Source organism: Onthophagus taurus, chromosome 1 (genome assembly GCF_036711975.1).
Source record: "Onthophagus taurus isolate NC chromosome 1, IU_Otau_3.0, whole genome shotgun sequence".
Lineage (NCBI taxonomy): Eukaryota > Metazoa > Arthropoda > Insecta > Coleoptera > Scarabaeidae > Onthophagus > Onthophagus taurus.
Genome location: NC_091966.1, coordinates 42,447,599 through 42,472,599, shown reverse-complemented (window position 1 = coordinate 42,472,599; position 25,001 = coordinate 42,447,599). Strand labels below are relative to the sequence as shown.

At 33.2% G+C, this 25,001-nt stretch overlaps 2 protein-coding genes across 4 annotated transcripts; one reads left to right on the top strand and one right to left on the bottom strand.

The window, feature by feature from the left end:
* Window positions 1-212: 212 nt before the first annotated feature.
* On the top strand, window positions 213-1,595 carry LOC111420129 (leucine-rich repeat-containing protein 59). Of its 2 annotated transcripts, XM_071201386.1 has the most exons (4): window positions 213-441; window positions 543-602; window positions 651-1,146; window positions 1,204-1,595. In XM_071201386.1, the coding sequence occupies exons 1-4, from the start codon at window positions 337-339 to the stop codon at window positions 1,530-1,532; spliced, it is 990 nt and encodes a 329-aa protein (XP_071057487.1). In that variant the 5' UTR covers window positions 213-336; the 3' UTR covers window positions 1,533-1,595. The 2 variants fall into 2 exon arrangements, with proteins under 2 accessions (XP_071057487.1, XP_022908814.1); XM_023053046.2 differs by having other exon boundaries at window positions 651-1,595.
* Window positions 1,596-8,521: 6,926 nt separating this feature from the next.
* On the bottom strand, window positions 8,522-21,249 carry LOC111420121 (UDP-glucosyltransferase 2-like). Of its 2 annotated transcripts, none has more exons than XM_071201384.1 (4): window positions 20,408-21,249; window positions 9,176-9,398; window positions 8,900-9,119; window positions 8,522-8,850 (listed from the first exon to the last, which is right to left on the bottom strand). In XM_071201384.1, the coding sequence occupies exons 1-4, from the start codon at window positions 21,239-21,241 to the stop codon at window positions 8,559-8,561; spliced, it is 1,569 nt and encodes a 522-aa protein (XP_071057485.1). In that variant the 5' UTR covers window positions 21,242-21,249; the 3' UTR covers window positions 8,522-8,558. The 2 variants fall into 2 exon arrangements, with proteins under 2 accessions (XP_071057485.1, XP_022908801.2); XM_023053033.2 differs by lacking the exon at window positions 20,408-21,249 and adding an exon at window positions 13,313-14,546.
* Between the last annotated feature and the right edge of the window lie 3,752 nt (window positions 21,250-25,001).

The following is a 25,001-nucleotide window of genomic DNA, read 5'->3' as shown; positions in this document are numbered from 1 at the left end:
TGTGCTGATTGATAGTACTGACGCGTATATTGAAAAGTTAAGTAGTAATAAAGGTCAAAATCAGTCAAAAGTGTCGTTAGAACAAACTTTATGATAAATTTTTGGACGTGTTAGATGAACTTGGTGGTGGTGAGTTTGAAATTTGATATTTTATAAAACAGAGGTCGCTGTAAATAAACACGAAATTATCGGTAAAGCAGTATTCTAATACTTCATCTGTCAAATTTGTGTTTGATGTTTTGTATTCGCTTTCTATCTTCGAATTTGACGAGTGCCACGTTGAACAGTAAAAGTTTTCGTTAATTAATTTTTTAATTATTATTACACGTACACAATATGTCTAAAGGAACAGGGACAAAACTTAATTTAAAGGATAAAATTAATGATGGTGAGATAGATCTTAGTTTATGTGAATTGCAAGATGTTCCTGTTAAAGAAATTGTAAGTAGACTCTTATTTTAGCTTTATCTTATCTTGAAAATGTATTTATTTATTATCAAGTGAAGAGTAAATATAACATTTTTAATTTAATACGATTTTAGGCATCCATAAGAAACATCCACAGTTTAGATTTATCAACCAATCATTTAATAAAATTACCGGTAAGTTAATCTTTCTAAATTTCTCAAAATTAATCCAATTTGTTACAGAATAATTTTGTTACATTGACACATTTAACAAAACTCGATTTAAGCAAGAACAAACTCAGGATATTACCAGAAGACTTTGGAAATTTAACCAAATTAAGACACTTAGACTTATATAAAAATGAAATAGAATTTTTACCGTTAAGTTTTCACAAATTGAAAGCACTACGTTGGTTAGATTTAAAAGATAACCCCTTACCGCCATCGATAAAGGCGATAACAGGCCCTTGTCTAGACAAGGCTGAGTGTCAGCGTTGCGCTATTGAGGTAGTCAAGTTTTTCATTGAGTTCAATGATAGTTTAAACGTTGAACTAAAAAAACGCGAAGAACAAAGGCAACAGTCGAAAATGGCTAAAGAACAAGCAGAACAAAAGTTGAAAATTCAAGAGAAAAAGAAGAAAAAGAAAATTGAAAAGAAAGCTAAAGAAAATGTAGAAATTCAAAGTGGATTAAGTAATTATAATAAAGTTAGTTCCATTGGAAATTTAAGGAAAAGCGGTAATTCTAAAGTGGAAAAGAAAAAGCAAGGGAAATCCTGTTGTCGACGATTTTTAGGGGGCCTTTTCTGGATGGTTTTTTTAATGATGATCATTTTCGTTGGAAGTACTTTTAAGCATGATGTAATCGAGAAATGTTTGGAGAATTTGGAGAATAAGTGGAATTTTGTGGTGGAAAATTTGCCAACTGAGGCACAAAAACCCGCCTTGGACTTTGGGAAACAAATTTGTAAATACCACCAAGAGACTGGAGAACTTGTTAGTAAGGTTGTAAAGAATATCAGCGATATGATTGCTGATAAAGATTTATTTTTTGATTATTTAGCGTATTATAAAAATAAATTGAGCGAAAATGTTAATTATTTTTATACGAAATATGCGTCGTGAATTAATTTAATATAATAAATTGCATAAAACGTCATTCTTAAATAAATTAATTTGAAAAAATTACTTTTGGAGATTCATAATTATTCATATTCACCTAAGTAGCGTTTATGTAATGGGTAAAGGTCTTGTCTAAAGGTTATATTGTGACATTTCTGTGATACACGTGCATTATTTTTTGATAGCTGATATCTTTGAAGTACCTATACAAATATAAATGTGTTTTTTTTTTAAATATGTACCAGCAAAACCTTTTACTTTTATCTTATGTGTGTGCAAAAGACTGTAGTGATGTTTCAACAAGAATACAAGAAATTATTTATTTTAAATTCTATACCATGGACTGGAATAAAATTGCAGATGATCAGAAATTTGTAAAGCAACTCATTATGTGAGCTAATATGGTAAAGAATACACTCAACAAGAATGGAAGGACTTGATTTGTAATTGTAGAAAGAGAAAACCTTTCCTTGTGAGGAATATGATTGGGAAGTGATGTATTATGTTGCGTATTTTGGGTTGCCTACCCTTGGGGTGTATGTATTAAGAGATCTTGGGTATCATTTCTCTCTTCAATGGCGCTACAAACGAAATTGAGCTTTAGCCTCCTTTATCTTTTACCTCCCACATTGCCGATCAAGAGCTACTCTCTTCCAGGTTTTGACGCTTATTAGTCGTAACTTTAGAACTCCAAAGGTTTAGGGTACATGTAGGTCCTTAATGAACCTTAGTATTGTCCTAAGGTCTTGAACCTTTATGTCAGTAGGTAACAAGGGAGTTTTACCGAAAATGTTGTGTTTTAGACGGCCTCTAGCGACGCAATTGCACAGTATATGTTTAGCAGTTTCTGACTCGTCGTTGCATAGTCGACAAGTTTGATCCTCAGCTTGTCCAATGTGGAAGAGGTGGTATTTTAGGGGCGCATGGCCGGTCAGGTAGTCTGAGAGCGTTCATAGATCCCCTTTGCTGAGGCATAAAACCTCTTTGATTTTGTTATCATACTCTTCGCTTGTTTGTGATCTGGAAGTTCTTTCCAGCGTAAGGCGTAAGTTGTGGATATTTGTTTTAAGTGGCTTTTTTGTAGTCCACAACCAGGTTGGGGTCCAATGAAGGGCGTGTTCGCTGCCTCTTTGGCCAGCTTGTCGGCCTTCTCATTGCCCTCAATGTTGCTGTGACCTGGAACCCACCATAGGGTAACATAGGGTACACTCTCTGATCAGTGCGGAGTCACACGTGTAGGCCTGAATTGCCTTTAAGGCGGCCCGACTATCTGTGAAAATGTTTATGGATGCACCTTTTTGTCCCTTCTGTAGGTTCAAAGCGGTGCAGAAGTTTATAGCAAGAACTTCTGCTTGGAAAATTGTTAAGTCCGAGCTGAGGGGCAATTTGATGTGGTTATTTGGTCCACTGATGCCTATGTCTACTCCAGATCTTACTGTCTTTGAAGCATCGGTGTACCAGGGTAGGGCTCCTCTTTTTAGTTGAGGCCCTCCCTTCGCCCCATCATCCCTGCTTCTAAATATGACATTATACGGCTGGTTGAAGTTGTATTCAGTCGGTATGAGGTCCGTTTTAATTTCAATCAGGTGATTTAGACATGGGTCCTTGAGGATCTCGAGGTGTCCTCTGAGGTTACTCTGCATCAACTTGAGTGAGGAAACTTTTTTCAGTGATAAGGCACTTAAGGCTGCCTAATTTTGTATAGGTACATAAATGGAGCGGTGTGACCGAGTAGGGCTTCCAAAGCAGGCGTCGGACAGGATCTAATTTGCACCCGTTATGTTAAGACATGCTAACCGCTGGATTCGTGCCAGCTGTTGTTGTACTGCCTTATGTTTTGTTTTTGGACACCAAACCAAAAAGGCTTCCCTCTTGGTCTCTTGCTATTTTGTAATCTATTCATGCCACATGACCAGCCCATAGATCAGATAGGAACTTTTTTGATCACGTGTTGTAGCATCTTCTCCATATCCCATTCTCCTTTATTGGACCAAAGATTTTCTTCAATATTTTTCTTTCAAACTTTCAGCTTATTGTTTGTGCTCTCTGTCATAATCCATGTCTCGCGTCCATTGCAGAGAATAGGTCTAATGATGTCTTTTAACGCTCTAATTTTTGCGTGTCTATGAAAATACGATATAGTTTTGGAAATAAAATGATAACATCATTAAAAAAAATCAAAATATACTCCCTAACAAAAAATAATTTGGAAATTGTGCAGTTGTCTTAGTGTTCCAACCTCGAATGAGACGTTAGCATTGGATGCTATTTCACATTTAAATTTAAAATAATTATTGTTGTCTTTTTGTAAGACCAAGTTTTATTGGCGAAGGAAGAATCATTTTAATGTCCTTTTTGGAGACAATGGAAATATCTGGTTCATCAGGCGTAATAAAACGCTCAAAGTACTTTTCCTTAAGAATGTCACTTGAAAGTCATCTTCTACTTGAGAAACGACCTTTCCAACATAATATACAGATTGTTAACTTGCCTTGAATTCCACTAGAACTTATTCGTCACGAACAGGATTACGATCAAAGTCACGGAGGCTTAAAATTTCGGGTTCAGCTTCTTAAAAGCTCCGCTGCTAGAATCTTTTAGTTCGATCTCTTCGACTTCTTCCGAATCGCCAACCAATATTTTCTTTAAATTTCTGTTTTTAAGCACCAAAATCTTTTCAGATGTGGCTTGTGTTTTGCGTAGATTTTCTAGGTCCAGCTTTCGGGTAGCCCTTAAAAATAGTTGGCTTCATAAAAGTATTATTGGGGATATTGTTGAATATATTGACATATTTAAAGGCTTAATTGTAGCATCAAATATTTTGTTATGGCGCTCTACATCTTTATTTGCGGGGGTTTTTCTATCTATCACTAAACTTGCCATGAAATCTTCCTCATTAAAAATGAACTTGTCAAATGAGAAAATAATACTGGTTTTTCTAAATGTTCGAAGCTGTTTCATCAATCCAACATCTAAAGACTGTGGTTTGTTCGTACGGTGGGGTGGAATAGTTAATATTGTAATACCATTATTTTTACACAAATCGATTGCCTCTATTGAAAGATGATTTTGATGGTTATCCATGATGAGCAGCGAGGGAGTTTATTTAGAGCTATTGGTGTGCTTTATACAATGCATGACAATTTTCACAAAACATTCCGTGTTCATCCAGCCCCCATTTGATGCTAAGCCAAGGGTGTCTGGTGGAGCCCCATTGATCATAATGTCCTTAAAGTGGACACGGGGAAATATCATGGCTAGTGGAATGATAATGCCAAAAGCCCCTACGATACAACATATACAGCCTTACTGACTTGACGTGAACCTTTTTCGGCAAATACTAAACCAATGTGGACGTGTTTTCGATGAAATTTTACCTAAATCCTGAATTATATTCACCTAAACTGTGATAGGTCGTTTATTGTTATACTTGGAGTACGTTCATATTTCAAACTATCGTCTCGGTGTTCCGACCGTCTCACTGTTACTACCTCTCCCCTATTATAGATATTTCGGATTTTGTTCATTTTGGTCTCTTCTCCAGAAATTCACATCCACAGCTTATAACAAGTCTTCTAATTATTTAATAAATAAAATTCGTTTTTACACTTAAATGGATTTTTATTTAATTTTTCTCTCAACCGGTTTCGCTATACATTTACAGCATCTTCAGGAGATTACGTCATTTTGTTACAAACGTGTCCTATAAAATAACCAATTAACAACACCATATTATCCTTTGACGTAGTAAACTTATATATCAACATTCCTACCAAACAAACGCTAAAAATTGTCGAAAACATTTTAAATTCACAACTAGAAAACAAGAATGATAGCAAAAACATATTTAACCTATTCCAAATCTGCTTACAACAGAACTTCTGTAAATTTCAAAATGAAACATATACATATCAAGAGGGACTCCCCATGGGCTCTCCTTTAAGCGGATTATTAGCTGACATCTTTTTGAATGAGTTGGAAACCAATCTCATAATGAGTGAAAAAAACCCTTATCTCAAAAATATATTAATATGGCAACGCTATGTCGATGACATTTTGGTCATCATTAACACCGAAAAGAAAGAAACTGTTGACGGTTTACACCAATGCATTAACACACTACACACAGACATCCAATTTACAATAGAACTCGAAAACAACAATAAATTAAATTTTCTTGATATCATAATAGACAAAACCAAACATGACGTACAATTCGAAATATACAGAAAACCGACTCAGACAGACACTACTATCCCATACGATTCTTTTCATAACATAACCCATAAAATGGCAGCATTCAGATCATACATCCATAGAGCCTATAATTCAAATTTGAACACAGAAAATTTTAACAAAGAAATTAAGATAATAAAAGATATTGTCATAAATAATTCTTTTCCAGAAGAAGTAATAGACAGAGTGATCCATAAATATCAAAATAGACAGAACTTAAATACCACTATACAACTACAAAATCAACAGACACAAAAAATCAAAAACTACAGATCCATCACACACCATTAACAACAAAATAACAGTATGACATTATAATTACAGATAAACCAAGTAAAACCATAGGCAATCTGCTCATAAACAATAAAGACAAATTAGATGATAATGGAGTGAACCTACATCGGAGAGACAGGCAGAGCCTTTAAACTACGATTTAGATAACACAAAATAAAACATAATTCTAATTTTGGCAAACACATAACCTTTAATCTTAACCACGAGTTCGATGAAGATAAAAATACAAAAATACTACATCACATTAACAAAGGATATCTCATGGAAATCCTCGAAGGATATGAAATCAAAAAATTCATCAATAATAACCCTGACTTGACATGTCTTAATGACCAAATTCAGACAACATACAAACCACTCTACTCTTTCCTAAAACAGCCCTACACCCCACCCCGTAAATCCCCAGATAGACGATGACTTCAAAACACGATGTCATTTTGAAGTCGCACTAATCTGGGTCCCATGGGCATCACTCCCCCATCTTTTCCACCCTATCCTCATCCCATAACAATCATTAAAAGTTAGTACAGAATCTATAATTTACCTCTACCCAACAAATACCCCCCAGAGAGACGAGGATTTCAGAATAAGATGTCGCTCTTAATAATCTATAGATTCTGTATTACAACCTACCCTAATAATACGCCCCAGTTTAAATGACACATTTTATAGGACACGTTTGTAACAAAATGACGTAATCTCCTGAAGATGCTGTAAATGTATAGCGAAACCGGTTGAGAGAAAAATAAAATAAAAATCCATTTAAGTGCAAAAACGAATTTTATTTATTAGATATAAAATGGAAAGAAAATCATTAAACAATATTCTAATTATTTGGTTAGTTGCAAGATTTTATTTTTTGTAGCCGATCTAACTTAAGTCTTCTGGATCTATTAATTTCCTTGTTATCCTCGTCCTGGGCCATTACTAACCTGGTCATTTCTTAAATGTAGACATACATCGTTATTTATTCGTCAAATTCTATACCCATTCCGCTATATTTATTCCTGCATTCATTAAACGTGATCTGCGCTCCAAACAGTGATTACAAGTGATAATGAGTATGTTTATATCCCATTTTTGCTTCTTTATACAGTATGGTATGATATCGTAGCGTGTCCATAAAGTCATGGTGCATTTTTGACCGGCCACAGCAAAGCAAGATAGAATTGTGGAATCTTCACCAAAGTGTGGTTCGATGTGGCATCCATTTATTTCCCAACATACATCTAAACGATAATCACGTTCTTCCCACACACATTGAAGGACGTCTAGAAGTCTAGTTGTTCTTGCGTTTAAGTCTCCTAAGGCTATTATTTTTTGCCATTACTTAATATGCTTACATTAATGTGCAGTGGCTGATTTATAACTTTAATTTACATATCATATACATAGTTTAACATATCGTAACTAAAATATATTAGCAATTTCCGAACAACAAGGAGGGAGGACATATTAGAATGTTGGCTGCGTGGGCGAATAAGGTTATAGGACAGATTTGGAGATGGGGTGAGAGGATGTTTGGGAAAGATGTGGGAAAAAGGTAATTAATGTTCGTGAGCTTGATAAAAAGCGTAATGATGTAGGAGGTAGAGATATAGGGATGGAAGGAGCAAGGGCTCTTAGAGGATGTGCAGACCAGGTACTGAAGGTGGGTGTTGGGGTTGGCTAGGGAGAGTCCGGGATATATAGTTAGGGAAGAAATGAAGGTAGGTAAGGTGAGGATGGAGGCGGGTAAGCGAGCGATGCATTTTGAGGAGAGGATGGAAGGTATATGTCATTGTAAAATCTTGGGGAGTGCTACAGATAGATTAAGGCAAGTAAGGGGCGTTATAGGCAGCGAGAAAGGGAGAAATATTACAGAAGGGTGGGGTATTTAAAAGAAGAAGCGAAAAGAAAAGAGGATTGAGATGTGGAAACAAATGGAGAGCAGGGACAGGGATGTGGGATTGCAAGAGAGAAGGACGACGATAAGGGAAAGCAGGTACAATCCAAAATATAATAAAATTGTATTAGAGGGGTTCCAAAGTACATGACGACGGAGGGGATGAGGAGGGGAAGAGTACCAACCTCTTAGTCAGGTTTAGGTATGGAAATGAAGAAAGGGCCAACAGATATTGGATGGAAGATGAGTTTCTGCACCATCTGCTGGTGGAGTGTAGTGAGTTGAGGGAGGAGGTAATGGATAGGAGACAGGTGTTCGGGGAGAGGGCGGAGGCAAGGAGATAGATGGGGGAGGTGGTGGCAGCAAGGAGACGTAGGGTGATAGGGAGAGGCTGGGGAAAGGGGTAGGATTTAGATTAGTTATGGATAATGTTATTATTCTTTGTAATATTATAATCTTCTGGAGACAATAAATTATTATTAATTATTAGCAATTTCCGAGATGTAATAGCAGGAATTAGACTTTAAATACACTTGAATATATAACAAAATTTATTAATGCACATAAAAATACTAAATTACATTGATATAGTGTTATTTGATTAAAAATTTGAATTAATGACGCTTAAATTTGGGTTTCTCTCCACCACATAATTTAAAAATAACCTTAAACACTAATTTAGACATCTTAACACTTACATAGATCACAATAAACAGCACCAATAATAAAAATCCAATAACATCCAAAAGAAAATATTCATAAAAAGGCATTTCAATAGCTGCGCTTCGATAATGTTTGGCACCTTTATGTCTTATAACGTGCTCCGTCCACCAAACGGCTTTTTCCAACCCCGTCATTGGTTCGTCTTGTAATAATTCGGCCAATTTCTTAACATTTTCTCGATACCTAAACAAAATCAACTTTATTTAATAACTCTTAATTAAAAATTACTTACTTCTTATTTTCCATAACTTCGAGTATGGAGGATTTAAACGATTCTTTGGTGAGTTCTTTATGGTCGACTTTCACAGCGATATCTTTCAAAACGATCCTTTTCGCGTTACCTTCTTGGTCGGCAAAGAAAGGCATAACAACCATTGGAACGTGACTAAAAATTGCTTCTTCGATAGATTGATGACCAGCTTGAGTAATGAACAATTTTATTTTTGGATGCCCTAAAATTAAAAATTTTTAAATCAAAGTATGGTATTTAAAATAGCAATAATTATACTGAGAACGTCTTGTTGAGGTAACCATTTCATTATTTTAACGTTTTTGGGTTGATTTGGTAAAGAATCCGCTTCGAATTTCCATAAAATCGTGTATGGTAGTTCGGCAAAAGTTTCGGTTATTATTTGCCGGGTTGAAGGGATGATGTCTTTACTTTTCACGTTACTTCCCAAACTGAAGTAAATTACGTCGGATGGTGCGTTATCCAAGAAGGATTTTAAATCCTTTAATTATAATAAATGAGAATTAATGAATATAAAAGTATCTGGTGTCTAAGGACGGTAGAATCTAAGTATTCTGTTACATTCAGGGAATAGATGCATAGCTTGACGGCCCGATTGTGACGTCACGCATGGGTAGGCAACTACTATTTCACATTTTGAATTAGCAAATGCTTAATTTATTTTAATCCTGTTTTGCAATTTTGTAAATTTGAGACTTAATAAGGTGGTAATACAGCCGTGGGTCTTTTAAGACGGATAAACTCGAATCTTTTCAGTTCCAGGTCCAGTATTAGTTAGAATAATAATTAAAATTAACACTACCACAAGACCTAGAACTAGAATCATTCGGGTTTAGCCATCTTGAGAGACGTGGGACTAAATCCGAATGTTTCTAGTTCTCGACCTGGTGTTAGTTCTACTGGCAGTGGTAGGGAGCGCTAGTTATAACATAAGATATTACTATGTTGTATATTTTTATGGAACTACAATTAGAAACATTCCAGTGTAGTTGTGAAAAAAAAACTTTCAGTTGTCAATGTCTACTTTAATTTTATTATTATGTTCGTAATCTTTATAAAATAACCTTTAAAATGAGTCCAAACTTGACGCATTTATCTCAAAAAACCAAAAACTTCGAAGTTTCAACTTTTAATTTTGACATATTTGTCAACTTCATAAAAAATCCTTTAAAATGAGTCCAAACTCGACATATTTAACTTTGATATTAATGGAGATACAATCACTTCCGGTTTGAAACGTCAACGTCAATTTTGACATATTTGTCATCTTCATTAAAAAACCTTTAAAATGAGTCCAAAGATGACGCACTTATCTCAAAAAACAAAAAAGTTAGAATAAAAAACGTTAAACCCGAAGTTAGCAACAATGAAGATAGCAATTTAATTTTTAAATATTAATACCAACCTTAATTTTTGATTTTTTTTTATTATATTTTTGTTTTTGTAACAAATATTAAGACGTTTTATAAAAATTAAGAATATGTCAAAATGACATTGACGTTTCAAACCGGAAGTTGCATATATCTCGAGTAATATTGGAATTAAACGTATCATATTTGGATTCATTTTAAAGGATTTTTCACGAAGATTACAAATATGTCAAAATTAACGTTGACATTCTTAACCGGAAGTTGACCATAACTTCATTAATATTGAAGATAAATATGTCGTGTTTGTACTCATTTTAAAGGATTTTTAATGGAGATTGCAAATATGTCAAAAGTGAGGTTGACATTTTAAACTTGAAGTTAGTTATCATATAATAAACAAGTGGACAACTTCATGGTGTTCTTATATGATGTACTACTATTCTTTATTTAAAAAACCTTTAAAATGAGTTCAAACAAGACGCACTTATCTCTAAAAACAAAAAGTTAGAATAAAAAACGTTAAACCCGAAGTTAGCAACAATGAAGATAGCAATTTAATTTTTAAATATTAATACCAACCTTAATTTTTGATTTTTTTTATTAAATTTTAGTTTTTGTGACAAATATTAAGACATTTTATAAAAATTAAGAATATGTCAAAATGACATTGACATTTCAAACCGAAAGTTGCTTATATCTCGAGTAATATTAAAATTAAACGTATCATGTTTCGACTCATTTTAAAGGATTTTTCACGACGATTACAAATATGTCAAAATTGACGTTGACATTCTTAACCGGAAGTTGACCATAACTTCATTAATATTAAAGGTAAATATGTCGTGTTTGTACTCATTTTAAAGGATTTTTAATGAAGATTACAAATATGTCAAAATTGAGGTTGACATTTTAAACCTGAAGTTAGTTATCATATAACAGGAGTTTTATAACTGAAGTTAATCTAGTATTAGTCACTTTTTCGCACTTTCTTTTTATTTTTAACGTGTTTTTTGGGTCATTTCGCATTGATTAAAAAAGAAACGTCGATTTTTAAGCCATATGATGATTCTTGAATTTTTCCCATGTTTCTTAGGGCCGGTTGTACAATATACCGATAAACTTCCCAACAGCGTTGTCTGGCCGATAAGTTAGTTTGTACTGTATTACAATGTACGGTTATTTTTGTCGGGGAGATTATTGACAGGATAACTTATCGGGTATTCAGAGGTGCCGATAAGGCGGTTATCCGCCAGATATGTATGGTTACCAAGGTTTTTATATAACAACATTGACAAACGTTGGCTGTCGTGAAAAAGTTTGGTTAGTTTGTTGTTCTGGAAGGAAAAAAATAAACGTGCTGCTAATTATACACAAGATGAGTGTTGGCGACTAATTGAAATTGTAGAAATTCTAGCTAATATTATAGAAAATAAAAAAACAGATGCACTTGGAAAGAGCATCAAGATATGCACAAGAGAGCATATCTTGTATTTTAGAAAGCGGCATAGCAAAAGAATTGTCAAACTTTTAATTCAACCGGCACGACAAACCGTACATGGGAACAGCTTCGCAGTAAATACGAAACATTAAAAAAAGATGTCAAGCCATTGCCAAATACCGCACTGATGTGATAGGTACTGGTGGAGATCCATGTGAAGAAAAGTTAAACCCGTTACATGAAAGAACTAGAAATTTGATAAAACTAAGCTGCGATGGAACACCATCACAATTTGACAGTGATTGTTTAGGTTAATTATTTTACCAATTTTATAATATATGTGTTTAACTCTGTTTATGAGAAATGCATGTTTAATCTTAACTATTAATTCTTTTTAATTCTTTCTTTCTTAACTTTTTTTGGTTAACCGCAATCGTCTAAAAAAATCCGTTTCATCTCACTGCGCCATGTGGTTATTACGTTCTTTAATTCTTTTTCTTTTACCTAAAAACATTAACTAAAAATTCGTTTTAGTACTCGTTGCTGGTACTAGTATCGTACAAATTAAACATTTTTCGATATTAAATTTATTAAAATGCTAATTGCACAATTTATACAATTGTTATTATTGTCAAAATCAGTTCAAATTTCAAAGAAAGACGTTAGCGTTACCAATCTACGACACAAATGACTAAATATGGGAAAAAAGTACTACCAACCGAGTCTTATTTAGGCGATAGCAATCCTCCCGACAAAAACAGTTTGTACAACAGCGAATATCTTTATTCTCCCGATAAGTTTATCGACCGGATAGTTATCAGACAGATTTATCGGTATATTGTACAACCGGCCCTTAATCTTTTATTAATTATCTTTTATTTATATATAGTATCTTTTATTAAAAAAGAGCGCTCTTAAATTTTAACCTGTAAACTTGTAACACTTCGTCCTTAATTTCATTTTACAACTAATAATCTGATTTCGACTTTGATAGGCCCGATTGTGACGTCACGCATGGGTAGGCAACTACTATTTCATACTTTGAATTAGCAAATACTTAATTTATTCTATTCGTGTTTTGTAATTTTGTTAATTTGAGACTTAATAAGGTGGTAATACAGCCGTGGGTCTATTAAGACGAATAAACTCGAATGTTTCGAGTTCTAGGTCTAGTGTTAGTTCTAGTTTTATTATGTTTGTATTCAGTTAAATATTGTCATTTGAAACAGCTAGTCAACAAAAGATGGTGTTGGTACGAGCATGGTACGAGGTATTGGTCCGATATTGACGTCATTTTCTGGATTACAAAACGTACACTGTGTTAATTAATTATCGTACCCGACGTCAACATTGCAAGTATGCAACCAATATCACAGTATTGGTATTGCAATACGCGATTTGCGTATTAGGTTGCATACTTACAATGGACGTCGAGTACGATAATTAATTAACACAGTGTATGTAACAGTTCTTTTAGATTCTACCGTCCTTGTCAAGTGTCAGATAACAAAATATATTGGTTCAAACACCAAATTTTCCTAAATACAAAAAAAAATAATTAATGAGTATAAAAAATAATCTAATTACCTCTGGTAATGGTTTAAGTGGTTGAATGTGTAACCCAGCACCAATATTAACAATTGCAGGAACGTTAGGTCTTATCCCATTGAGGAGAGGGTGAACATTAATAAATAATAAATCCATATTTAGAATAAATTCTAAACTAGATGGGTAATTTTCTCCGAAATTTTCTCGAATTATTTTATCGTTTAAAGGTATGATGTATAAATAGCCATAAATTCTTATAATATTAGAAACGATAAAACTCGTTAACCTCTCAAAAAAATTTAATTCCCCCGCGAATGGTAACATAAAATCAGGGTTTAAAACGGGATGAGTTGGGTTACCAATACTATCATAAGCCGCAGTTTGAGCGTCCATCGAAACAACCCCAATAAAAGGGGCGTTAAATCTCCGGGCGAAACCCCACATACACGGTTGTAAAACTTCCATAATAACTACATCAAAATGTTCGTTCTCATCATCGATTAATTTTTTGACGTCGGAGTGTTTAAGCTGTTCGTTACAGATATCGGCGTTCATTGTAATGATGGCGTTTAACATTTGTAATGGATTACCAGTCAATTCATTATATTTGGCAGAAAATTTATGTTTTTTTGTTGATAAATCATAAGAAAAATGAAGATCTATTTCGGTTAAATTCCTCAAAGATTTATCATTCATCGGGTCCGTTGTTATAACTACAACCTCGTGTCCCCTCGAGATTAATTCTTTCCATATCGGTCTATAAACGATTTGATGACTGAGAGAAGCCGATGGGATAACACCAAGAATTCGAGCACTATTCACTTGAGAAAATATTGCAATAAAACATAAAGAAAAGTACTGAAAATGACCCATTTTATTGAAACGTTTAAAGGGAACTAATCTAATTTTAGTCACCAAATTGAAACAAATAAATCATATTTGAGTCAAACCGAGATTAATTTTTTGAGGGTTTTACATCATTCTTTGATTACATATTTAACAATAATAATTTAGTTTTTTTTTATTGAATAGTGTGTTATCTATATTTAAATGAAAGTTTAAGTACCAATAAATTATATCAGATTAGATTAAATCAGAGTAAACTGTACGAAATAAAATTTGAACCACATTTTCACCAAATACACATACCGTAGTTTGGTGGGCGATTCTGAAAGAAATTATAAGAAGGAAAATTATGAACTGAGCTAAACTAAATGACCCGACTCAGAAAAACTGCAAGTGGGCCGAGCAAAGTACTAACTAAAAGAAGGGCAGCAGAGTTGCCTAACCGTATTAAATATCGCAAATCGCGTATTGCAATACCAATACTGTAATATTGGTTGCATACTTGCAATGATGACGTCGGGTACGGTAATTATTAACACACTGTATAGATAAAGTTGTTATGTAGAACAAAGCAACTATTCTCCAGAGTTAATCTTCAATGTTGATGAGAGAGGTCTTTATTTGAAGAAGTTACCAGCACGAACTTTTATTTCTGGTGATGAGCGATCTGCTCCTAGTTTTAAAGTTGCGAAACATAGAATAACTCTTTTGTTAGGAGCGAAATGAAAATGTTTCAGGGACTTTGAAACTTAAACCGATGTTAGTGTACTATTCACAGACACTACGTGCTTTGAAGGGTCTCTATAAAGATATCTTACTCGATTTGTGAAAAAAATAAATTAACACCCAAGGCACTTCTTCCCTTGGACAATGCTCCAGGACATCTCCAAAATCTGGACGAAATCAAAACACCATTGGCTGTCAAAGTTGTTTACATGCATCCAAATACAACATCTTTCTTGGAAATTTTGACAGTTTTGGACACTTCACATAAAACAGTCAAAGACTATTGGCGGTCTTTCGACATTTTAAAATGCATTAATAATGTAAAGTCGGCTTGAGAAGAAGTTTCGGCAAAATGTTTAAATGGAATTTGGCGTAAACTTCTGCCACCATTAACGCACGATTATAAAGAAGTATCACAACAGGAGAATCTACTTGAAGACATTACCAGGCTTGCAGGTAATTTGGGATTGGAAAATGTTACTGCTCAAGATGTTGCAGAACATTTAGAAGTATAAGATCAACCACTCTCAAATGAAAACCTAGAAGAATTATACAAAGAATTGGATCGTGAACAGTCAGAGGATGAAGACAACGGAGAAGAAATATCAAAAGTAATGATAACGGCCGATCTAAAACGTGTCCTTTCAACTATGGAAAGTTTGAGTGATGAATTTTGTGTATTAGACAACGATTGAGAATGAAGTGATAATGTAAAAAGGGGTATTATTGCATCTATTGGATCATATACTGAAATTCTCAATGAAAGAAATCAAAAATCCTACCTGTAATGGTAATCAACTTTATACTTGTCTCAGATAGAGTCATTACGAGTAGAATAAAGACAGGTACTTCATGTGGTTCAAGTGTATGCTCCAACGGCTGAAAATGACATCCAACATGCTCTAGATATAGATAGTGAAAAATCGAGATATCACGATAATTTTAGGTGACTTTAATACAAAGATAGGAAGATTTAAACTGGAAGACATTATTGAAGATTTTGGATTGGGATCAAGGTGTGACTCAACTTTGTCAAGTACGAGATATGGCAAATAGCAAACACCTTTTACAAGTTACACGAAAATAGCGTCGCTTGCGACCGTGGCGTTACAGTTAATATCATATTAACACAAGACTTAGTAGTGTCTGACAACGTACTGCCTTGCCTCAATTTAATATTTTGAAATACACTATATCACTGTATTAAGCTAAGGTCGCTTGCGGCCGAAGCATTACAGTTAATACCAACATAAGGTTAGTGTCAAATAACGTAGCATCTCGGCCGCAAACGGCCTTGACTTTGTACTGTGAAATACAGGACGTGATAGTATTAACCTAAAAACGGCCGAGATGCTACAGTTAATACGATAAACTGTATACAGGGTGTCCCGTTAAGGGTACGGAGCGGCTGTATCTCAACAACGGTAAGGCTTAGAGGTTTGGGAAAAAAATCCTTATAGGTAAAGTGGGCAAGAGAAATAGCTGGAAATTATTTTGAAGTTCGTAATTTGACCGCTAGGGGGCGTAACTGCCATAGAGAAACATAAAATTCCCACTATCTCAGAAATGTAGACGATGAGGTATAACTTTGACTACATCATTTAATAGCTTGGATAATACCGCATCGCTTTTGTTTTGCAATATTTCTCATATCTGTCATAATAAGGGAGGGGGAAGCCAACGCGTTTTCAAATGTTTACTTTTTAGTATCTCCTGAACCATTCAACCAATTTGAATATTTTTGGTCTCGTTTGAAAGAGCATTTTATGCTCTTTTAAAAGATATTTTCAGTAAGACCGTTTGGTTTAAAACAAATAAGCTAGAGGGCGTTATCTGCAGCGATGACCTATTTCTGTTATTTTTGAAAAAAAGTTAAATGGGACAGTACTATTTACTTCACAGATCCTTAGTCACCATAAAATTTGCTAAATATTAGTGAAAACCGCATCTCGATATCGCCATCCGTGCTCGAATTATAGAAGAAAATGTTAAAAATTCGTATACCTCAATCTGATGACATTATCTTAACAAAGAAATCACAGAACATAAAAATTTATTACGTAGAGCCTTCCTTCACACTTTATCCAGGCTTAGGACTGGTTCAAGACCATTTTTGAAGCGTGTTTAAAGGTCAATGGACCAACGAAACATCAACTATAACAATAAAACAAAATAAACCAAAACACTTTGAATTCTGCTCATAAATGTTCAAAATGTTTTCCATCATTCTCGATGCATTTATTTGCTTTAGTTTCGGTGGAAAAAACTGCTGCTTGAATTTCAGCCCTGGACAAGTTTCTATCTAGCTTCAATCATATTTTCCTTGGTTGTTGGTTCTTCTTGAAAAACTAGGTCTTTTAATCTACCCCATAGATAAAAATCCAAACAAGTTAGATCCGGGGAACGCGCCGGCCAAGGAGATAGACTGCCCCTTCCAATAACACGATTCGGATACAGTTCATCTAAATGCTGACGTACGTTTCGGTCATAGTGCGCCGGACAACCATCAAGCTGAAACCACATGTTCCTTCTTGTTTCCAAGGAGACGTTTTCTAAGAGGGGTGGAAGGAAAACGTTCAAAAATTCCAAAAATCGTTCTCCGTTAAGTTTTGCGTCAAAAAAATGTGGGCCTGTAAGTTTTCCTTCCACAACTCCGCACCATACATTCAAACTCTAGCGATTTTGATGCTCTATCTGCCGCATCCAATGTGGATTTTGCTCCGACTAATAATGCATGTTATGCAAATTTACACCACCTGCGCTATTGAAAGATCCGTCCATAGTATTTCTGTTAAAAAATTCAATCATACTTAACAGCCAATGACAATAATTAAGTCTGTTATCATAATCGGCTTCTCTTAAGGCCTGATGTAAAATAACATGGTAGGGATGCATATTATTCTCTTGAAGAATCTTATGCACAGTTGTTTTCGGGATTCCCAGGTCGTCGGAATTGTACGTAGGCCAAAACATTAATAATATTTTCCTCGATGCATGTTTTGCGAGTTCTTATAGGTGTCTGAATAGGTTGCACATTACCAGTTTCCCGTAATCGCCTAGCCAATCTTGAAAACACGTCTCGAGAAAAATGTCTTCTTTGTGGAAACTGCATTGCATATTCGCGCGATGCAATTACAGCATTTTCCAAACATTGAAAATAAATACGTAACATATCATACGCTACTACGTTAGTAAAAGACATGATTGTAAAACAAAATAAATGTAACAGACAATTACTATTTGAATTAAGTTTTGACAGTTGTCAAAGCGCAATGTTTTCAACTAGTTACCATAGTTACCATGGCTATGTGCTTTGTTCTTCTCTATAAGGTGATTAGATCTGATTAAAGAAACCCGAATTTATAACATTTTCTTCTATAATTCGAGAACGGATGGCGATATCGAGATGCGGTTTTCACTAATATTTAGCAAATTTTATGGTGACTAAGGATCTGTGAAGTAAATAGTACCGTTCCATTTAACTTTTTTTCAAAAATCACAAAAATAAGTCATCGCTCCAGATAACGCCCTCTAACTTATTTGTTTTAAACCAAACGGTCTTACTGAAAATATCTTTTAAAAGAGCATAAAATGCTCTTTCAAACGAGACCAAAAATATTCAAATTGGTTGAATGGTTTAGGAGATACTAAAATGTAAACATTTGAAAACGCGTTGGCCTCCCCCTCCCTTATTATGACAGATATGAGAAATATTGCAAAACAAAAGCGATGCGGTATTATCCAAGCTATTAAATGATGTTGTCAAAGTTATAGCTCATCGTCTAACCTTCTGAGATAGCGGGAATTTTATGTTTCTCTATGGCAGTTACGCCCCCTAGCGATCAAATTACGAACTTCAACATAATTTTCAGCTATTTCTCTTGCCCACTTTGCCTATAAGGATTTTTTTCCCAAACCTCTAGGCCTTACCGTTGTTGAGATACAGCCGCTCCGTACCCTTAACGGGACACCTGTACATGGAAATCAGCGTCAGCGGATCATAATTCAATGATAGTTAAACTAGAAGCCTGATTAAAGAAACAGGCAGTCGACAGAATGACGCAATTGAAGTATCCGGAAATAAAGCAATATATACCAGAAAGAATAAACGACGAATTAAGTAGAATTACTTTAGACTCAAATAGGAGTACAGACCGAAAATGGGAGGCAATTAAAATTGCAATAATTGATCCGATAAGAAAATTGTTGGAGACAGGCGAGAAGGAAGAAAAGGAAAAGAAGAAATTTTGCAACTGATGGAGAAGGATACAAAAAAACAGAGATAAGCGTATATAAGAATATACAGGGTGTGTCAAATGTCGGGAATATAGCCAATAACTTTGCCATATGTGGTTTTAAAGAAAAATGTTTCAAATACAAGTTTCTTTATTAATCATGGCGCATTTTTCGGCGATACTTGTTTGTATTGTTTTTTGTTTCGTTGCTATGGTAACCAACATTGTTATTTTAAATAGGATGCATAATATGTTTTTGTTGCATACTTTGGTAGAGGATAAGTCCCTCTATGCGATGAACATATCAAATCATATGGTTCCATAAGAAAAAGATCGAGAAGAAAATTCGTTTTTTGAAAGTCTTAAATGTCTAAAAAATTGCAGTTTCAACAATTATGAACTGAATTTGTTTAAACTGTTAATTTTTTGACATTTCAAGCTGTCAACGGCGTTATTTCTGTGCCTACTTTGATTGTACTTTGCTGATTTAATATTTTCAGAGAACGCATTTTTTCTTGATTATTTTCTAATACAACCATATGATTTGATATGTTCATCGCGTAGAGGGATTTATCCTCTATTAAAATGTGCAAAAAAAACATGCATCCCATTTAAAATAACAATGTTGGTTGCCATAGCAACGAAACAAAAAACAATACAAACAAGCAAGTATCTCCAAAAAATGTGCCACAATTAATAAAGAATTTTTTATTTGAAACATTTTTCTTTAAAACCACAAATGGCGAAGTTATTGGCTATATTCCAGACATTTGACACACCCGCTGTACAGAGAGAAATAATAAGAAAAATACGCATAGCTAAAGACGAATTACACAGGGAAAAGTTAATGGAACTAGAAGAATTGCAAACGAGGCGTGATGACTTGAATCTACAAGAAAAGATTAAAGCGCTATTTTTCTAGATGAAGATAATCCTAGACACAAAGGGGAAATTACAAAGATATAAAGATTACCTCCAGGCACTATTTGAAGATAAGAAGCAACAGGAACTTGGCGAAAAAACGACAGCGATCACGGACCAAAGATAATAAAGAAATAAGCTTCAAGCTTTAAGCCCTGCCGAGGTCCCAACTGAAATTATTACACCACTGGTAATTATCCTTAAGGAATTGCTGAAGGAATCCCTAACGAGTCACATATCGCAAAATCTTTAGGAAGATTTTAGCAAGATCGCAATTTATTCTATTGCTAACCCATGCGTGACGTCATCAACGGACCGTCGAGTTCTGTTGCACAGACATATTAATTAATAGCCAATTAACAGCAATTAATTTCTTATGGTAACGATATATAAAAAGATTACTTACCTCTGGTAAACTTTTAGGCGATTGAATATGTAACCCAGCTCCAATATTAACAACAGCAGGTACATTCGGTCTTATTCCACTTAAAATCGGATGAACATTAACAAACAACATATCCAAATATTGAATAAAATCCTTACAAGATGGATAATCATCACCGAAATTTTCCCGAATAACCTTATCATTAATCGGTATAATAAACAAAAATTCATAGACTCTCATTACGTTAGAAATAACAACACTAAACACTCTCTCAAAAAAGCTTAATTTTCCAGCTAAAGGTAACATAAAATCCGGATTTAATATAGGATGTGTCGGATTTACGACGCTATCATAAGCTGCTGATTGAGCATCCATTGATACAACTCCTATAGAAGCGGCTTTGAATCGATGGGCGAAAGCAAACATGCATGGTTGCAAAATTTCAACTAAAATAACGTCGAAATGTTCGTTTGGGTCGTTAATTAATCTTTTTACTTTGGGATGTTTGAGTTGTTCATCACAAATATCAGCGTTCATAGTTATTATAGCATTAACCATCTCAAGCGGTTTTCCAGCTAATTTATCGATTTTATCAGAAAAATTATGCTTGTTGTTGTAGAGGTCGTACGAAAAACTAAGATCTATTTCGGTCAAATTCTTTAAGGATGAATCATTGATTGGATCGGTCGTTAAAACCGTTACTTTGTGTCCTCTTTGAGATAATTCCTTCCAAATTGGTCTGTAAACGATTTGATGGCTTATTGAAGGTGTTGGGATTATTCCTAAGATTCGTGCACTGTTAATTTCACTTAAATAACATAAAATTAGTAATAAAAGATTGTAGAAATATATCATTTTTTTTTAGTAATCTAAAAAAGAATTTGTTTTGTGAACAGCTGCGAGATAACTAACAAAAAATACTTATCTTTCATTATATATTTGCTATTGACCTTTTTAAATAGATATAAATGTTATGTAATGTAAAAAATTAGAAATCAAGGTTAATTTTTTTTTAGGTTATGTTTGGGTGAGAATAAAATATAAAAATTAATTAAATACACATCGAATTAGAGAAAAAATAACTTTATTCGGGTATCGATCGTTATAGAGTCTTTCCGCTTACATTAATTATAAAATAACAGTATATTTATGTTTGTGAATTTATGTTGAGTTCTTCGTATAATGTTTTAGGTCTTTCTTCGTTCGTTCGAGTCTTGCACATCTGATGTAGAGTGTCTTGCTCGAGAGTTCGGGTGTCTAATTTTTGTCAGAATTCGTAAACATTTTCTTTCTGCTTTCCTGATTACTTCCTTTGTTGACTCCTGAGAACATATAGTTGTGAGATGTCCATAATCGAGGAGTGGTCGGCATATACTTTTATAAATCTGTGTCGCCGATTTTATAGAAATACTCTTGTCTTTGTAGGTCAATGATCTAAAATGTTTTGCTCGTCTTGTTACCTCTGTTTGTATTTTTTTGTAGTGTGCTTTGAAGTTCAACTTGTTTTTTAAATTTTATAGAATCCAAGATGGTCGAAACTAAATAATGCTTGTATATTACGATAGATAATTAAAAAAATGCGTAAAATGAGTCCAAACTCGACCTATCTATGTGTTATAGCACCCGAGATATTTTTGTTTTTAAAAATCAAGATGGCCGAAAACAAAACACTAATTGATTATGTCATTTTATAGTTTTAAAAGTGAATTTGATGGTAGATATAGAGCGTGATATATCAAATTGGGCTAGAATTTTCCGATCTCTACAAAAATCGTATTATTTTTTATGTTGTTTAAATTTTATAAAATACAAGATGGTCGAAAATAAATAATGCGTGTATATTACGGTAGTTAATTAAAAAACGCGTAAAATGAGTCCAAACTCAACCTATCTGTGTGTTATAACACCCGAGATATCTGTTTTAAAAAATCAAGATGGACGAAAACAAAACACTAATTAATTACGTCATTTATAGTTTTAAAAGTGAATTTGATGGTAGATATAGAGCGTGATATATCAAATTGGGCTAGAATTTTCCGATCTCTACAAAAATCGTATTATTTTTTATGTTGTTTAAATTTTATAAAATCCAAGATGGTCGAAAATAAATAATGCGTGTATATTACGGTAGTTAATTAAAAAACACGTAAAATGAGTCCAAACTCGACCTATCTATGTGTTATAACACCCGAGATATCTTAGTTTTAAAATATCAAGATGGCCAAAAACAAAACACTAGTTGATTATGTCATTTATAGTTTTAAAAGTGAATTTGATGGTAGATATAGAGTGTGATATGTCAAATTAGGTTAGAATTTTCCGATCTCTACAAAAATCGTATTATTTTTTATGTTGTTTAAATTTTATAAAATCCAAGATGGTCGAAAATAAATAATGCGTGTATATTACGATAGATAATTGAAAAACGCGTAAAATGAGTCCAAACTCGACCTAGCTATGTGTTATAGCACCCGAGATATCTTTGTTTTAAAAAATCAAGATGGACGAAAACAAAACACTAATTAATTATGTCATTTATAGTTTTAGAAGTGAATTTTATGATGGATATAAAGTGTAATATATCAAATTAGTTAAGAATTTTCTGATCTCTACAAAAATCGTATTATTTTTTATGTTTTTTAAAATTTATAGAATCTAAGATGGTTGAAAATAAATAATGCGTGTATATTACGGTAGTTAATTAAAAAACGCGTAAAATGAGTCCAAACTCGACCTATCTATGTGTTATAACACCCGAGATATCTTTGTTTTAAAAAATCAAGATGGACGAAAACAAAACACTAATTATGTCATTTATGCTTTTAGAAGTGAATTTTATGATGGATATAAAGTGTGATATATCAAATTAGTTAAGAATTTTCTGATCTCTACAAAAATCGTATTATTTTTTATGTTTTTTAAATTTTATAGAATCCAAGATGGTCGAAAATAAATAATGCGTGTATATTACAATAGATAATTAAAAAACGCGTAAAATAAGTCCAAACTCGACCTATCTATGTGTTATAACACCCGAGATATCTTTGTTTTAAAAAATCAAGATGGACGAAAACAAAACACTAATTAATTATGTCATTTATAGTTTTAGAAGTGAATTTGATGGTAGATATAGAGCGTGATATATCAAATTAGGTTAGAATTTTCCGATCTCTACAAAAATCGTATTATTTTTTATGTTGTTTAAATTTTATAAAATCCAAGATGGTCGAAAATAAATAATGCGTGTATATTGCGGTAGTTAATTAAAAAACGCGTAAAATGAGTCCAAACTCGACCTATCTATGTGTTATAACACCCGAGATATCTTTGTTTTAAAAAATCAAGATGGACGAAAACAAAACACAAATTAATTATGTCATTTATGCTTTTAGAAGTGAATTTTGTGATAGATATAAAGTGTGATATATCAAATTAGTTTAGAATTTTCTGATCTTTACAAAAATCGTATTATTTGTTATGTTTTTTAAAATTTATAGAATCCAAGATGGTCGAAAATAAATAATGCGTGTATATTACGATAGATAATTAAAAAACGCGTAAAATGAGTCCAAACTCGACCTATCTATGTGTTATAACACCCGAGATATCTTTGTTTTAAAAAATCAAGATGGACGAAAACAAAACACTAATTAATTATGTCATTTATAGTTTTAAAAGTGAATTTGATGGTAGATATAGAGCGTGATATATCAAATTAGTTATGAATTTTTTGATCTTTACAAAAATCGTATTATTTGTTATGTTTTTTAAAATTTATAGAATCCAAGATGGTCGAAAATAAATAATGCGTGTATATTACGATAGATAATTAAAAAACGCGTAAAATGAGTCCAAACTCGACCTATCTATGTGTTATAACACCCGAGATATCTTTGTTTTAAAAAATCAAGATGGACGAAAACAAAACACTAATTAATTATGTCATTTATAGTTTTAAAAGTGAATTTGATGGTAGATATAGAGCGTGATATATCAAATTAGTTATGAATTTTTTGATCTTTACAAAAATCGTATTATTTGTTATGTTTTTTAAATTTTATAAAATCCAAGATGGTCGAAACTAAATAATGCGTGTATATTACGATAGATAATTAAAAAACGCGTAAAATGAGTCCAAACTCGACCTATCTATGTGTTATAACACCCGAGATATCTTTGTTTTAAAAAATCAAGATGGACGAAAACAAAACACTAATTAATTATGTCATTTATAGTTTTAAAAGTGAATTTGATGGTAGATATAGAGCGTGATATATCAAATTAGTTATGAATTTTTTGATCTTTACAAAAATCGTATTATTTGTTATGTTTTTTAAATTTTATAAAATCCAAGATGGTCGAAACTAAATAATGCGTGTATATTACGATAGATAATTAAAAAACGCGTAAAATGAGTCCAAACTCGACCTATCTATGTGTTATAACACCCGAGATATCTTTCTTTTAAAAAATCAAGATGGACGAAAACAAAACACTAATTAATTATGTCATTTATAGTTTTAAAAGTGAATTTGATGGTAGATATAGAGCGTGATATATCAAATTAGGTTAGAATTTTCCGATCTCTACAAAAATCGTATTATTTTTTATGTTG

Coding starts and splice junctions, on each gene's coding strand:
- LOC111420129 (XM_023053046.2), top strand. CDS start 337: ATGTCTAAAGGAACAGGGACAAAACTTAATTTAAAGGATAAAATTAAT. Junction 442..542: donor ATGTTCCTGTTAAAGAAATT/GTAAGTAGACTC, acceptor ATACGATTTTAG/GCATCCATAAGAAACATCCA. Junction 603..650: donor ATCATTTAATAAAATTACCG/GTAAGTTAATCT, acceptor AATTTGTTACAG/AATAATTTTGTTACATTGAC.
- LOC111420121 (XM_071201384.1), bottom strand. CDS start 21,241: ATGATATATTTCTACAATCTTTTATTACTAATTTTATGTTATTTAAGT. Junction 9,399..20,407: donor CGCCTAAAAGTTTACCAGAG/GTAAGTAATCTT, acceptor TTATAATTAAAG/GATTTAAAATCCTTCTTGGA. Junction 8,851..8,899: donor GAAGTTATGGAAAATAAGAA/GTAAGTAATTTT, acceptor GATTTTGTTTAG/GTATCGAGAAAATGTTAAGA.